The 17,538-nt window shown below is 39.8% G+C and overlaps 1 protein-coding gene across 1 annotated transcript; it reads left to right on the plus strand.

The window, feature by feature from the left end:
* The first annotated feature begins 4,375 nt into the window (after positions 1–4,375).
* On the plus strand, positions 4,376–13,424 carry LOC133079124 (zinc finger protein 181). The gene is made up of 5 exons (XM_061174455.1): positions 4,376–4,581; positions 5,313–5,388; positions 9,960–10,080; positions 10,327–10,422; positions 11,765–13,424. The coding sequence occupies exons 2-5, from the start codon at positions 5,380–5,382 to the stop codon at positions 13,249–13,251; spliced, it is 1,713 nt and encodes a 570-aa protein (XP_061030438.1). The 5' UTR covers positions 4,376–4,581; positions 5,313–5,379; the 3' UTR covers positions 13,252–13,424.
* Positions 13,425–17,538: the final 4,114 nt, after the last annotated feature.

Here is a 17,538-nt window from a genome sequence, read left to right on the forward strand (position 1 = left end):
ACATGGAATAGAATAACCTTCATAGAGGCACTCTGTTGGTATGTATTAAAGAAGCCTAGAGACAGGTAAATTCTTTGACCAGTAGCATAGAATCTAGGGATTTACCACTTAAAAAAACCAAGTACATATGCAATGATGTATGTACAAGGATATTCTTCACAAATTTAAGTAAAAACTTGAGCACAAAGCAAATGTTCATCAAGGGGAGGGCACTTAAATCTATTACTGTTATGATTCCTGATATGGAACTGTGTACATTCTAATGATAATGTAGGTTGTATGTTGCTAGTATTGTAAGACATTCACAATGGATTGAGTGAAAAAGAATATGAGCGTACGTGTAAAATAAATCTGTATTTTAAAATAAATGATACCTTTCTCTCAGTAGATTAGCATGATAAGTCACTTTCTATGGGAAATAGAATGAGTTAAAATTTTCTTTTTCTAAATTTTGCAATAGTGTTTATTGAAGTTTTGTAAAAAGAACAGTGACACTTTACTTCCATCCACATACTTTCCCAGATCAACATACATATTGGACTTCACCTCCCATAAGCCATTTTTTTTTTTTTTAGAAATCATGCAAAATCAACAAATAGGAAAAACTTGAGCTCTCTACCTAGTAAGCCCCCGAGGGTTTCTCAGGCTTAAAGTCTAAATGAAATCCCTTCTTATGGAGCTAAAACAAGACTTATTCCAATTCCTCCATAATCTAAGAGGGAGGAAAGGAAATGAGATGGGCACCCTCCTCCCCATCATAGCCACAGACAGTGCCCTTGATACCTGTCCTTAGTTTTCCTCAGGGAACCCAGCCAACCTATCAAGCAAAGGCTTTATACTATTGGTCAAACATAGGCACACCTGACACTTCATACTGAAGTGTCTGGTGTTACCTGATACTAGTCACATAAATAATCAGAGATATGGGATGTCAGAGGTCCTCTTGGACAGAAGGAGAGAGCACAAACGTCTTGTTGGAGGCTCTGCACAGGTTCTACATTGGGCATTCCAGGGTCAGGCTTAGGGCAGATTGGGAATGGACAGGTCTTCAAGCCAGTGACAGGAGAACTAGGACTAGGCTCTTGGATTTAAAACTTTGGTCCACAGTGGGATGTGTAGGCTTATTACAAAGTGATAGATGGAGAATGAGCCAGGAACAAGGACAAAGATTTCTACCAGAGGTCTCAGCAGGAGTTTCTCCCTATGGCAAATACATATGATTTTTTTTGATGTCTCTGGAAGCTTAGAGTTTCGAACTTCCTTATCACCCTGAGTCTTGGAACAGTTTCAGCATCAACATGAACTGGCTTTTCTTCTCCCACTTCATATTCCTTTTTTTAAAAAAAATAAATTTTATTTATTTATTGGCTGCATTGGGTCTTTGTTGCTGCGCACGGGCTTTCTCTAGTTGCAGTGAGTGAGGGCTACTCTTCGCTGTGGTGTGCGGGCTTCTCATTGCTGTGGCTTCTCTTGTTGCGGAGCATGGGCTCTAGGCACGAGGGCTTCAGTAGTTGTGGCACGTGGGCTCAGTAGTTGTGGCTCACGGGCTCTAGAGCGCAGGCTCAGTAGTTGTGGCGCATGGGCTTAGATGCTCCACGGCATGTGGGATCTTCCCGGACCAGGAATGGAACCCTTGTCCCCTGCATTGGCAGGCGGATTCTTAACCACTGTGCCACCAGGGAAGTCCCTCCCAGTTCATATTCTAAAATGCACCCTTGAACAGATAAATTCCAATAGCAAAATCATTTATTGTAAATATTGCCTAATAGAAAAGGGAACGAAGGCAGCTCAGGGCTAGTGGAAGGGGGAGGGTTCAGTATGGCATGTAAAGTATTTTTCTGTCTCCTTATTGATCTCTCTTGGCCCTATTTTCTTTCTCAAGTGACTGGCATATTTGTTTAAAACTGGTTTACTTATGCCTGAGTCCCCACTCCATCTGCCCCTGGATTTCTCCTTCTTAGTCTTGCTATTCATCAGAGTGCCTCTATACTTTCTGTTAAAAATGCAAATCATAGAGCACTCACGTTAGGGGTTCAGCTTTGAAGTAATGTTCCTTAAGCACTGGTCATAAATAGCTACTGAAATAGAAGCTATTGAAATAGCTTCTCACCTCTGCCCCCAGTCACATCTAGTCCTTTAATGTTAACCCCACTTCCCCATGAACTTAATTTATGTCCCAAACATCTGAGGAACCATAATGGGAAGGCTTCATAATTCTTCCAAGAAGCTCATGAGGAAAAGCAGCAACAATGAGGAATTCCTATATAAGATTTTCTGGAAGGAGTGAGCAGGGACTTTATGTCTTAGATTTAGTTTAAAGTGGTTCCAGAGTGGTAGTAATCCCAGATCTTGTCTGAAAATAAAACTATATAATCTCTAGAAAAGAGAGGCACTTTCATCCAAGGATATTGGGGAGCCCAGTAAAATCTCTTTTCAAGGACTGAGTGGCACACAGATAACCAACCAAAAAAGGAAGCAAAGCAAACTGAGTAAAGAAATTAAAAAATAAATTTACAAAGATTCATAAGATCCTCAATTATTGGTATTATCAAATGCATATTATGAATCAACTGTGCCTACCATGTTACAAAAATCTTTGAAACACTGAAAATTAAAAAAAAAAATCCCCTGGAAAGGGAATTATGAATGTTAGATGAATAAGAATAAATCACCCAGATTGCAATACAGAGACTGAAAGATGGAAATTACAGAGACGGATAGAATGGAAAAACCTACCTAACAGCTAATCGGAGTTCACAAGAAGAGGAGAGAAGAGGCAATGTATGGAGAAGAAAAATTTGCTGAGCACAAGAAGATGCCACTTCACAGATTCAAACTGCTCAACAATCCCAAGCAGGAGAACAGTCAAAGAATTTCACACTCAGAAACATTATGCAAAAACTGTAGAAAACATATTTGGTTACTGAATCCAGTTCAATGCCCGGGGTTCTCAGGGGAAAATTTTTAATATCCTAGTCTCTGCATTCTCCCTTTAAAATCTTGCGTTTTTCTGTGTAACTTGTATTTTAATATTAAAAAGGTCATTGTTCTAAAAGAACATTGACCAAGAGATGTGCAACTCTCAGAGAAGGAAATACTAAAGCCAACAGACACGTGAAAAGATTCTCAATCTTATTAACAATAAAAGAAATGCAAATTTAAGCCACAATGAGTTATAATTTGACACCTAGCAGATTTGTAAGATTTGAAAGTTTCACAAAAATCAAGTGCTGACACCAACAGTTGCCAACCAAAATAACTATAAACTATGGCAGAAGTACAAATTGGTACAACTTTGAAAAAAATGTCACTGTTTAATAAAGACATAAATGGGAATATACTTTGCACTGGCAAATCTTTCCTTGTTACATACTCTAAGCCTTGAGAGGAATCCAGCTGATGCCACAATGTTTTTAAAAACCACTGCTGCTATAGGGACTGAATACCACATTCACAAGATATACCAAGGTGGAAGCATTACCTCGTGAATCTTATGCATATAAGTACTTGACATATGCAAGAAAATTCATAGTGATACTATTTATAATTTTTTTAAAAATAAGTAAAATTTAACTTATTTAAAAAAGAAAGTAAAGACAACAACACAAACTCACACCAACAGTAGAATGCTCTGGACTGGATACATCTTTGTCCAGGGCCCGTGTGGGTGGGCTGGGCAAAGTCAGAGACTAAGAAGAGCTTCTGGGGCCGGAGGAGGGTCAGAGGAGTGTTTTTTCCCAGGATTGAGGGTCTTTGTCCTCAGTGCCCTCACTCGAGTCCGATAATCCTGAGTCCTTCGAGGACATGTAATGCACATCACAGCGGCGGTCACTGTCGTAGCAAAGACGTGACCCCTCGAACTTCCGGGAAGTGTCATTGGTCCGCGGACAGCTAATGTTGTAACAGCCCGGACACAGGGCATTTGGGGAAATACAGTCCTGGGCAAGTGGGCGCCAAATACTCAAGGCCTATACGAGCTGGACAGCGTAGCACCAAAGTTTTGGATGAGAGGAGACCTTCGGCTGGTAGAGGCCACTTCTTGTCCCGCACTAGCAAGGCTGCCCTTCTCCGGGCAGGACAACATCTGTGCGAGCAGAGGAATGACCCGAAAGACGTTTCGCGGCCGCATAATTTTCTGGGAAGTGTAGTTTCGCGGTTCGGGTGCCATTGTCTTCACAGTGCATGTAGACGGCTGCCGTTGGTTCCGGGAAGCAGAGTTCGCCAGAAACGACTGTTGTCCTCCCGCTACTTAGCGAGTGTCCCCGGTGGAGTAGCCCTGCTGTGTAATTTCTCACACAGCCCAGGCTGTGGTCTCGCGGTGCGCCGAGATCGCACGGTCGCAGAGCCTCCTGGGAAGTGTGGTTTTTCGGGAGGCGACCATGCGACGCACCGGCAACTTTTGTCTCTGACGCGGAGGAGGCTGAGAAGTGCAGCCGGCCGTGGACTCTGCTCTTGGCCCGCCCCGCGGTCGCCTCCGGCCCTGCTGCGGAATTCTCGGTCCTGGAATCGCGGAGGACTCTGGGCAGCGCAGTTCCCGCGAGGCGGGCGGCCATTGTCCGCTGCAGCGACCCGGCGCGTTAGGTACGCGGAGGTGCCCACTGTGGACTGCCGCGCCCGGCTTCGGTGCCGGCGGGCTCCGCTGAGGAGTAAGGCAAGTGTGGGTCCCAGGAGGGCGGCCGCGGGCCTCGGGCTGATGGCACCCGGGCGCTGGGCATGGCAGCCACAACGTCGCTGGTCCCAGGGTCTGCCCCGCGGTGTGAGCCCAAGCAGGCCCCTAGCTTCTCTGGGCCTCTGTCATGCTTTGTAAAAGGGGAGTAAGGATGGCGCTTACCTCAGAGCTGTTGCGAAAAGGAAAAGGGAGAACCAGTGTGCGTTGTACGCAGTGAAAGAAAATGCCATCTACATTTTTTAAAAAATCCAGTGTGTAAACCTTGAACAAATTGCTTCAACATAGCCGAGTTTCAGTTTTCTCAGAGTTTAAAAAAAGAAATCTGGAATAATGTGAATGCCTACCATGCATAGTGGTGAAGATCTAAAGAGCTCTTATTTAACAGTGTTATTACTGTTGTTTTATGAGTTTGTCACTTATGTATATGATAGTTGATTTACACGCAAATGGCACCTGGTTACCTCTTGCCTAGGGAAAGGTTAGAGCCCTAGAAAGTGATTCCCAGGTTACCTCTTGCCTAGGGAAAGGTTAGAGCCCTAGAAAGTGATTCCCAGTGTGATTCTCCATGCAGGTGTGTCCAGAGCTGCAAGATAAGCCTGATTTTTCATGACTGCTTTTTCCTGTTCTTGATCTGCCTTCTCAGGCACTGCCCTTCTATAAGAAGAGAGCCCGGAAAGAGGACTGTGTTGACTTTTGGAAATTGCAGAGTCATGTTTCAGGTAAGTTGGTATGTCCCCAAATCTTCCTGAAACACCTACTTATCAGGACTCTTTTGAGTGTTTGCTTTGCCTCTCCTACCAGTTCCCACCTCACACGGTCCTTTTAGGGACTGGATCTATGATTCCTTTCATCATAGCAAAGGATGGAGACTGCAGAACTCCAAAGTACTGTCTTCTCTCAGTGCTCCTGTTCTCTACCAGTTTTCTGCTAGAAGCCTCTGAAGAGTCTTGAGCAAAACTTTTTTTTTTAATTAGAATTCAAAGTTCAAGTTTGGAATTATTTGCTTTGTAGTTGTCAAAACTGTATCATGTGGTCTCAATTAATGGTGTATGTCAGTCCTTTCAGTTGTTCAAGTCAAGAGAGGTTTGGAGTCATCCTTGAGACCTCCCTTTCTCTTATAACTCAAATTCGGACACTCTAGTTGGATCTAAAATATACACAGTATATCTACACAATCTGACCATTGGTTACCCCATCACTGCCTCTACCACTGCCACCCTGGTCCAAGCCACTTATATCATTGCAGTAGTCACCTTGCTGGATTCCCTGCTTCTGCCCTTGACCCTCTTCAGTCTCTTCTCAATACAGCTGTCATAGAGATCCTCTTGTTATATAAAATTCTGTCATTCCTCAGCTTAAACCTCTTTGGTGGCCCTAACTCATAATAGAAGTCAGAGTTGTGTCGTGACATAAAAAGCTTTGTACAGTTAGGCTCTCTTAGTACCTCCCTGATCTCATCTTCCTTCTCTGTCTCTTTGTACCCTGTGAGCTCCAGCCACACTGGCTACTGCCTCCAGGCCTTGGAATTTGCTGTACCATCTGCTTGGAATATTCTTTCCCTGGAGGTACACAAGCTTGCATTCTTACCTCTGTATCTTTGCTCAGGGGTTACTTTCTCGGTAAAGCCTCCCTGAACACCTATTTAAAACTGCAGTCACCTTCTCTCGACTGTCACTTCCACTCCTCCATCACTGTGTTGTTTTTCATAGCACCTATCACTCACTAGCTGATACACTATGTGTTTAGTATATGCATACACTCATTGTTTGTCTCCTCCCACTGGAAGGGATTTTTTTTCTTTTTTGTTGACTGTTTTATCTTCAGTGTCCAGAGTGGTATCTGGCATAAAACAGATGCTTAGTAAATAGCTGTTGAGTGAAGGAGTGATGAGAAAATGATGGGACAGAATCATGGCATGGAAGTGAAGCCTGCACAGGAGAAGGTATGAGTGGCAGATGTGTGTGTTGGGCAGAGTCTGTTTCTTGGGAATATTAGATAATTAGAATTGAAAGAACTTTTTTTTTAAGTAAAAGCTAAAGTGAACTAATTGCCAAAATCATTCATGGATTCATTTTCTAAACACTTAATGAAGTACCTCTTAGGAAGACTCTTACATAGGTTTGGGTGTACAGTGACATGCAGGATTTCATGATCTCGTGCAATACTGTCCAAGAGAACTTTCTACAGTGGGGGAAGTGTTCTATTTGTGTCCTGTCCAATATGGTAGCCACCAGTGCAATATGACTATTGAGTACTAGAGTGACTGAGGAACTGAATTTTTAATTTTATTTAAATTTAATTTTAATTAATTTAAATTTATATAGCCAAATATGGTGGCTACTGTACTGAGCAGTACAGGACTGGTAGAAAAGTAAGAAAGCATAAGAAATTAAGGTATTTACTTAATATCCTAAGTTCTGGGGACAAAGGTGAATTAACATCCCAGGCTGCTCAGGCAATTGAAGGGGAAGAAAGAGTTGAAGCATCCCTGGGGAAGCAAGGCTGGAGTTGTTTCGGTGTCTCATAGTACCAGGGCGGCAGAGGTAGAAGTGAAGTTATACCAAACTGAGAAAACACCTTGTGTGTAGATAGAGAGGCCTAAGAGAGTCTTTCAAGGAAGTGCAAAAATTTTGTATAGCAGTGGTTTTCAAGTGTTTTTGTACAGCAGTGGTTTTCCCACTCATAGGGGACATTTGATAATGTCTAGAGACATTTTCAGTTGTTATAACTGGGGGTGGGGGTGGTTAAGGGGAGTTGCTACTGGCATCTAAAGGGTGGAGGCTAGGGATCCTACTAAACATCCTAAAATGCACAGGACAGCTCCCACAATAAAGAATTGTCCAGCCTAAAATGTCAATAGTGCCAAGATTGAGAAACTCTGATTTAAATAAAGATCAAAGAGTATCTATTAGATTATGTGGGATTTCTTCTCTAGATTATTAATACAATGATATTCATTAATATCAAAACTTAAAATGTAAAATATCTTTGCATTGGTGGAATAAAACATAGTGTTTTATTCATTTAATATAGTGTTGATATTTTAATTTGGCTTATCAGTTGGGATTTGTAAAAGCTAATCATTTAAAGACCACTGTGGGGGACTTCCCTGGCGGTCCAGTGGTTAACTTCACCTTCCAGTGCAGGGGGTACGGGTTCGATCCCTGGTCAGTGAGCTAAGATCCCACATGCCTCGCGGCCAAAAAAACCAAAACATAAAACAGAAGCAATATTATAACAAATTCAATAAAGACTTTAAAAATGGTCCATATCAAAAAAAAAAAAATCTTAGAAAAAAAAGAGACCACTGTGGAAAATAGGAAAAGATGGAAATTTTCTCAGTTCTTGTGATAAGGCTAGCGTAACCCTAATACCTGGCTAAGAGTAAATACAAATGGAAAAAAGAATTTTCCCTGGTGCCAAAAGAGAGACCTTCTCCCCCTCCCTTTTCTTAGAGTGTTTCCTTGAGAAAAATCTGTAATTGTATATCCTTTCCCTGTCCCTTTGAGATGCTTGTTCATCTTTTTCAAAGCTAAATAAGCCTCTGCGAGTTTTGCTAAGCATTAAAGTCTTTCTTAAGGGCCTTGGAGCCATCTCTTCAAAATGGAAACATGAAGGAAGATGCACCCCTATCTCCCTATCTGTATGGGAGTTTAGCCTAGACTCCTGGCTCCAAATTCTAACTACTTGCTTGTCATAAAGATACGAGTTTTAAAATTTTTCTTTGGGATAAAGGCAGTTAACACAGATGACTACCCCAATTACCAGGTGAATTTAGGATGAACTGTGTAGCAAATGATGCTGTCAAGTCCTCTTACTTAAGGACAAGTTATCATTTACTTTGAAAACATGTGTAATGGATTGTATCTGCCTGAGTTTATAAAAGGGTGAAATTTCTTTCTGTCCTTGGAGTCTCATTAGTGATTACCTGTGAAGTGCATTATAGTCTGGTTTAATGCTTATTCAGTAATAAAACTGTTTTTTTTTTTACACTGTAGAGAGGATTTTCTGCTTGGTAGATTTGATTTTTAATTATTTCCCCAACACCTGACAAAGGTAAATTCCCTCTTTAAAACCAAAGACCAGTGTCACTGGTGAACACATGTATTAATAAAATATTCAAATAAAGTAATAGAATATTGAATCTACACTTGGAGTGAAAAATTTACAATAGCCAAACAATGTCTTTTTCACCAGTGAAAGGTAATAATAATGACATTTTAAATGCATACTTTTTTTGCATATATTTTAATTTGACTAACCAGTAAGCTATTATTAAACATTAAAAATTTTTCTAAAATTTTGCTATTTTAAATAGTACTGTGGGGCTTCCCTGGTGGTGCAGTGGTTGAGAATCTGCCTGCCAATGCAGGGGACACGGGTTCGAGCCCTGGTCTGGGAAGATCCCACGTGCCGCGGAGCAGCTGGGCCCGTGAGCCATAATTACTGAGCCTGCGTGTCTGGAGCCTGTGCTCCGCAACAAGAGAGGCCGCGATAGTGAGAAGCCCGCGCACTGTGAGGAAGAGTGGCCTCTGCTTGCCACAACTACAGAAAGCCCTCGCACAGAAACGAAGACCCAACACAGACATAAATAAATAAATACTTAAAAAAAAAAAAATCTAAATAGTACTGTGAATGAGTACTATTGGGAAGAAATCTATCTTCTTAGAATATTTTCCTTGAAATGTGTCTTCTTTTTTTTTTCTTTGCCCTTCCCTTAAGGTTCTATTCAAGGACTACCTATGGCATGAAACCATCCTTCAGTCTTCTTGCCTAGGGGTCTCAAATTATTTTAATTATAGATTATGAATATGAGGTTTAATTATGTACCATAAATGTTTCTGCTTTTTGTTTATAAATTGGTTATGTATGTGGTTATGAATGTGTCTATCTTTAACATAAAGGTATCTTTTTATTATGAACCTATTGGATTCTTCTTTTTTTTTGAACCTTAATTCATGTTTTATTATTTACCTGGCACGTAAACTATAAAAAACATAGCTAAGCACTTGACTATATGCCAAAAGTTGAATGCTGATTTTGAAAATTTTTATAATTCTATTCCCTACTCTCCTGAAGCAGAGCTCTTATATTTATCTCTTATCCTTATTGTATAACAATGCCAAGCACATAATTATCCAATTATTACTTAACTTAGATCAGATTCCTGATCATTGTCACAACTGCTGAATCTTGTTCCCTTTCTTCCACCCCAGGGTAATTTTACCCCTTAACCAGTGACAAAAGAGGCCAGGGCTATGGTTGAGCCTAAATGTGTTTGCTATTTCAGGTGACATTTAGTGATGTGGCCATAGACTTCTCTCATGAAGAGTGGGGATGGCTAGATCCTACTCAGAGGAAATTATACAAGGATGTGATGGTACAGAATTATGAGAACCTGGTATCTCTAGGTAAGCATATCTCTGCCTCCACCCCAATGAGGGAGATCTTTCTTCTGCCACTCCAAATTGCTAGAGATCCTCCTTAGTAAATGTTCTGAGGAAATGTATAGCTCTGTTGTGTCCTGCCTGAAGCTTATCTTCCCGTTTCAGTGAACATCCTTCAGACCTTTCTTTGGTCCCTTTTTTGATGATAGTCTCTCCTCCATGAAGGCCACAGCTTAAACAATGTTTGTTCTATTTTTTTCCTGTAAGCAGGTCTTTCCATACCTAAGCCATACGTGATTGCTTTATTGGAGGATGGCAAAGAACCTTGGATGGTGGAGAAAAAGCTGTCAAAAAGTTTGTTTCCAGGTAAGTCATGGTGAATCAGGCAAAGGAGATCTTTGTTTAAAGATGCTTGTAGAAAGTATGGAGGCATTTTAGTATATTTTAGGAATACTGTCATCAGAGATTCCAAATGTAACAAAATTGAGGGATCCTTAGCTTAGATTTCAAAACAACTATTCCTCTATCCTAAATTATTATTTTTCTGTATTACTCATGTCATCTCATCAAAAGTGGAGGGTTTTGGCATCATAATAATTCAAATTGTTATTTATTTGAAATGAAAATAAGGCAATTATTCTTTTTGAGTCCACTTAAGGAAAAATATACAAATGGTTTTAGGCTGAAAAAGCTGTCAATTAGATGGAAAATCACTTTTCCCCTAAGGCAGAACTTCAAAGAACAAATATGAACATAAGTGTTAGAGGAAGTAAGGGATATGTAAGAAGGTTTCTGAGAACAGTATTTTTTTTTTTTTTCTGGCTGCGTTGGGTCTTCATTGCTGCGTGCGGGCTTTTTCTAGTTGCGGTGAGCGGGGGCTACTCTTTGTTGCAGTGCACGGGCTTCTCATTGCGGTGGCTTCCCTTGTTGGGGAGCACGAGCTGTAGGGCGCGTGGGCTTCAGTATTTGTAGCGCATGGGCTCAGTAGTTGTGGCTCGCGGGCTCTAGAGCCCAGGCTCAGTAGTTGTGGCGCAAGGGCTTAGTTGTTCTGCGGCATGTGGGATCTTCCTGGACCAGGGCTCGAACCCGTGTCCCCTGCATTGGCAGGTGGATTCTTAACCACTGTGCCACCAGGGAAGTCCGGAACAGTATTTTTTAATGTCAATAAATATGATTTCACACAGATCCTACATAAACTCACAAAGCTTAAATCTTTCTGAGCCATAAAGAGTATTTAGATTATTTTGTTTTCATTGTAGCTGTTAAGCACAGTGCTATAAATTCTTCATATTAAGCATACTAATCTGACAGCAAATTTAGATTAATCAAACGTTGGAGAACCAAGGCTGTGTGAGATAAAATGTAGTCTTTCACATAAGTATAGGCATGAAATGTTGGCTTGGGATCCAGAATGCCTTCTGCATTTTCTTTCTGATAGTTTCCTTTTTTCCTCCAAAACTGATTGCCTATATTAACCCATTTCCCTTATTATACTCTGTTCCTGCCTCTGTGAGCTGTCTGTATTCTCTGTGCTGCATTTGAACTTTGTTCAGACATCATTGAATATATGAGAGTTGTCAGAGCCATGTGTCTTGGGGGTTAGAGGGGAATGACTTTATTTTTTATCCAGTTCTCCTATTTCTACCATAGAAGTTTCTTTTCAAGAAGTTCAGAAAAAGCAGTGTTTTGCTGTCTTGATATATTACAGATTGGAAATCAAGATGGGAAAGCAAAGAATTATCAACGAAGGAAGATATTTATGATGAAGATTTTCCCCAAATGGTAATAATGGAAAAAACTATAAAACAAAGTCATGAATTTTCAAATTTTAACAAGGACTTGGATTATATAGAGAAGTTGGAGGGGAAGTGTGAAAATCAGGTAGAACATTTCAGACCAGTGACCCTCACCTTTAGAGAAAGTCCCACCGGGGAAAGTGTTTACCAATGTAATACGTTTAGAAGCATCTTGCCTTTAAAGTCTATTCTTTCTGAACCACAGAGAATTTCTGCTGAAGGGAAGTCACATAAACGTGATATATTTAAGAAGAGCTTACCAGCAAATTCAGTTATAAAAAATGAGAATATCAATGATGGAAAGAAACTTTTGAATTCTAATGAAAGTGTGGCAGCCTTCAGCCAAAGCAAATCTCTTACCCTTCACCAGACTTTTAATACAGAGAAAATCTATACATGTAGTGAATGTGGGAAAGCCTTTGGGAAACAATCAATCCTTAATCGCCATTGGAGAATTCATACAGGAGAGAAACCCTATGAATGTCATGAATGTGGGAAGACTTTTAGCCATGGCTCATCCCTTACTCGACATCAAATAAGCCACAGTGGAGAGAAACCTTACAAATGTATTGAATGTGGGAAGGCCTTTAGCCATGTCTCATCACTTACTAATCATCAAAGCACTCACACTGGAGAGAAACCATATGAATGTATGAACTGTGGAAAGGCTTTTAGTCGTGTTTCACATCTCATTGAACATCTGAGAATTCATACTCAAGAAAAACTCTATGAATGTCGAATATGTGGGAAGGCCTTCATTCACAGGTCATCTCTCATTCACCATCAGAAAATTCACACTGGAGAGAAACCTTATGAATGTAGCGAATGTGGAAAAGCCTTTTGCTGTAGCTCACACCTTACTCGACATCAAAGAATTCACAGTATAGAGAAACAATTTGAATGCAACAAATGTCTGAAAGTCTTTAGCAGCCTCTCATTTCTTATTCAGCATCAGAGTATTCATACCGAAGAAAAACCCTTCGAATGTCAAAAATGCAGGAAATCCTTCAGCCAGCCTGAATCACTGAATATGCATTTGAGAAACCACACTAGATTGAAACCTTATGAATGTAGTATATGTGGGAAAGCCTTCAGTCATAGGGCATCCCTGTTTCAACATCACAGAATTCATACTGGAGAGAAACCCTATGAATGTATTAAATGTGGGAAGACCTTCAGCTGTAGTTCAAACCTTACTGTACATCAGAGAATTCATACTGGAGAAAAGCCATATAAATGTAATGAATGTGGGAAAGCATTTAGCAAAGGCTCAAATCTTACTGCCCATCAAAGAGTACATAATGGAGAGAAACCCAGTAGTACAATAAGTGTGGAAAAGCCTTTAGGCCATATAAATCACTATACATGTGAAAGATCATATAAGAGAGAAACTGCATAAATGCAGAATTTGTCATAATATACTGTAGCCATAGATCTCCCTGATTCAAAATCAGAAAATCTGTACTGGAGAAAATTCTTATGAATGTAATGAATATGGGAGACTCTTTAGCAATGATACAAGCCTTATTGTCTATCACAATTCAGATTGTAGAGAGACTATATGAAGGCAATAAATGTGGGAAAGACTTTAGCCAGCATTAATCCCTTAATTGACATAAGTAAATCCACACTGGGGAAAAACCCTTTACATGTTACAAGTATGGAAAAGACATTAGGTGATATGAATCTCTTAAAAAACATTAAACTCATACAGGAGGGAAGCAATATGAATATAAAAATTGCGGGAAGACCAGTTAAAATGCATCCCTCATTTTACATCAAAGAACTCACACTGGAGAGAAAGCTTATGTAAGAAATGTAGCAAAGTGTTCACTAAGCATTCTTAGCTTGCTAGACATCAGAAGATTAATGCTAGAATAACCTTAAGGATTTAGGAATTATGTGTCTTTCTTTGCAATGATGCTAATTTGTAAACAATTCTACAGGAGAGTAAACAAGCATATTATAAATGAATATGCATATCTTATAGTAGCAGCATGCATTTTACTCAAGAGTCCTCCGTAGAAATTATCTTTAGCTAATGGGCATGTGAAGATATTTAGTCACCCAGTGGATCCAATAAATGTTATATTTGAAAATTAAAGTTGCAACAGAAGTAAAAAGTGTGAATAAAATTTTTGGTCTCTAGTAAAATCATTTTGTATATATTGAACTCTTTCACTGACACACTGATATTTCTTACAAAATTTTCCACTACTTTCCTCTTGAAGAATTAGGATCAGCTTTCCTATATAGCCTTCAGTGGGAGACTAACAAGCCTAGAAAAAAATGGCCTGATCTCTGAGCTAAGAATGTCACTATTTTGGTAAGGATAATCCACAGTCCATTTCCAGTTGGCTTAATTGACACATTTTAATTTTTACAAGTGCTGTGAGAACATAACCAGGAAACTATATGTACTATGAGGGATTAGAGCAGAGAGGATGTGCTTTTTAATCCAAATCCTAAGGAGTGAGTCCTAATTACAGTGACCCTCCATAACTGCAGATTCTGCATGTGCAAATTCAACCACTCGCAGTTGGAAAATGTTTTTTAAAAAAGTTTTTATCCAGAAAGTTCTAAAAAGAAAAACTTGAACTTACCGGTGGCAGGCAGTTATTTACCTAGTATTTACATTGTGTTTACAACTATTTACATGGCATTTACATTGTATTAGGTATTATAAGTAACCTAGGGATAATTTAAAGTGTATGGGAGGATGTGCCTAGGTTATAGCAAATACTATGCCATTTTATGTAAGGGATTTGGAGCACCTGCAGATTTTGGTATCCGTAGGGGGTGAGGGAGTATGTTGGTCCTGGAACCAGTTCCTCACAGATGCTGAGGACAACTGTATGTAAGGCACACACGCTCTTGGAGTTCATTCTAGGCAAAGCAGACAAGCAAGTTCTATCATGTTTTCTGCAGCTGGAATACATTATTCAGTGTCTAGTTTCAAGTTTTGTGGCTTTGAGGTACTACTGCTGGCAGCAACACTAGTAACAACAGCAGTGCAGTCATTTCCCCATCCCTTGATCATTGTTATGGGAGGTTGGAATTTAGTAGTCCAGAGCTGTTCCCATTACTTCTCCAGCCTGCTCACCAATTTTGAGAGAACTAGTATCCTGCAACATATCTTCTTAAAATATTTAAGAGTGTTTTTGTTTTCTACACTAAACCTTGACGGATAATTATAGTTTATAAGGGGGATGGCTTCAAATATAAGTTTCAGATAAGAAATGGAATAGCCTTACTGGCTTCACAGTTTCCTATCTTGTGACTGGAAAGGTGATACAGATCAGTGATTAGGATTGTATGGACACAGTTGCAAGTAAAGGGCAGTTATATAGTTTATATTTCAGATTATGTTCTCTATGGCATTTGATAGTTGTAAGACATTATTTTAAGGAAGAATATTATATTGCTGATATAATTCTGGTATGGAATGAGTGATACAGTTTCCAACTTTAGACAAAATATTCTCCTACTCTGGTACATATGCTACTTTTAACAGAAAGCTAAGAGGTGAAGGCACAGAGCAATTCTCACCAGATATAGTGGGTTTGGAATGGGATGGTGAAGTTTTAATATTAAGCAGAAATTTATTTTTCCTTTGATTTAGTTTTAGTTATAAGATTTATTTTGACATTCTATGGCATGTTGAAGGATCTTCGAGAGATTAATAATTAAAGGAGTATGGGATGGTATCAAACAAGGATAAGAGCATTTATAATTATGGATAGACTGGCCCCTAGAAGTATATTTAGTTGTGCAATAATGGCGGTAGCTTTTTGTTTCTCCCGTGCTCTGTCCTCTGCTCTCCTAAGCACTGATACAGCAAAGATGAAGTAGTCCTTTAATCCCCCAGATTTTATTCACTTTCACTACACATCGTTTTATGCCATCTTGTTATTTTGTTATGAGGATTCATCCAAATACTCATACTTTGTCATTTAAAAAGCATGAGCATACACATGATAATATTTTACAATTCTTGATTTAAAGTGCCTTCACGATAATACTGAACTAGGAAAAGAAAGCCAGAGACTTAAATATTTAAGATAGTGAAGGTTTTAAGAAAGCAATAAGAGTGTATACCTGAGATCATAATGTTATAATGTCACCAATGGAGAATCATGCTCAGTCTTATCTCTTAACCATTTCTTGATGTGTATGAAGAGCATAGGCTCTGGAGTCATGTTACCTGGGTATAAAACCAAGTTACGTGTATACTGGCTTTGTATGACCTTGGACAAATTACTTTGCTGCACCATGCCTCAGCTTCCCCATCTGTAAAATGATAAGATCTCAGGATTATTATGAAGATTAAGTGGGTTAATTGATGTAAGATGCTTATAATGCCTGGTATCTCAAAAGCACTAAAATAAATATTAGCTATTAATTTCATCATCATTATCTTCACATGGCTGCTTCATCATTCTGGTCTCAAATGTCACATCCTGTAGTGGGTCTTCCTAATCACCTGTCACCCATCTACTTTTTCACCTTTTGGGGGGCTCTTACAAGACACTCCCATTTGCTTCCAACAAATCTTCCTTTGGTATTTGAACCATCTTGCAGGGGAATATATTTATTATCCAAAATACTCTGAGGAGACACAAAGGACACTGGATAGGAAAAAGTGAGACAAGAACACAGCAGGGCTGCAGGAAGGTGGGAGGGTGTACTACACATGTGTTTTGGAGAAAGAGCAGAATGAAGGAGGCTCCAGGTCCCTGTGGAGGAGAAGTGAGGCTTTGCCCAGTGAGACCAGAAGCCTAAAGGTCTTCAGCATCACCTCTCAGTACAGGGTCCTTTGGACTGAGTGCAACTGCCCTCAGTGTTCCTGAATAGAGTTTACAACCATGTTATTGAAGGTCACTGATGCCTGGAAAGTCAGAGTAGCTTCAGTAGCCTTGGGCTAGTCATATGTTGCTGGAGACAATTGTGCAGTCATTCATAAAGATCCTGAAAGAACCAAGGCACACATCACTGAGCACTTTGTGGGAGACTAGCTCTGTGTTGGGCACTGAAGGGGAGTCAGATACTGCCTTTTAAACAGGATGCAATTGTGTTAGAGAAAAAAATGCCTATGATTTCGTTGATGAAAGACAATGACAAGGCTGTGTGGCTTGAGGGGCACAGAAAATAAGTTCTGGCATTAAAGATGAATAGGGAAAAAATTATAATGGTAACAAACAATATCACTAGCAGCAGTATTTGAGTCTCATGGCTGTATACAGTGCACTGTATACCTGCACTGTATGCTGAGAACTTTGTATGCAGCATTCAAGCAATTAAATATTCCCAGCTCTGGACCCAAATTCCCAGGTTTGAGTCAGCCTATTGGTACTGACACTTGCTTTTCATTAATCTTAGAAAAGTTACTTCATTTCTCAAGCTTTGATTTCAGCATCAAAACAAAAAAAATTCCCACTTCACCAGGTGGTTGTGAGAATTTATTTATTCATAAAGCAAACAATGGAGTGACTGGCACATGTAAGTTGTTTGGTGTGTTTTTCTTACTTTTATTAATCCTCCCACAGACTATTAGGCAAATGCTATAATCTTTTCTGTGGCACAGTCAGCAACCTGAGACTCAGGCAGCACTAGCAAATCTCCCAGAGTCACACATCTCAGGAACACAGGCTGAATTTGAACATCCAGTGAAAGACATACAGTTGCC

This window comes from Eubalaena glacialis, chromosome 18 (genome assembly GCF_028564815.1).
Source record: "Eubalaena glacialis isolate mEubGla1 chromosome 18, mEubGla1.1.hap2.+ XY, whole genome shotgun sequence".
Classification (NCBI taxonomy): Eukaryota; Metazoa; Chordata; class Mammalia; order Artiodactyla; family Balaenidae; genus Eubalaena; species Eubalaena glacialis.

Bases quoted from the DNA above. Each gene is read 5' to 3' on its own strand.
- LOC133079124 (XM_061174455.1), top strand. The intron at 10,081-10,326 runs GTAAGCATATCT...TCCTGTAAGCAG, and splicing joins TGAGAACCTGGTATCTCTAG to GTCTTTCCATACCTAAGCCA. The intron at 10,423-11,764 runs GTAAGTCATGGT...GATATATTACAG, and splicing joins GTCAAAAAGTTTGTTTCCAG to ATTGGAAATCAAGATGGGAA.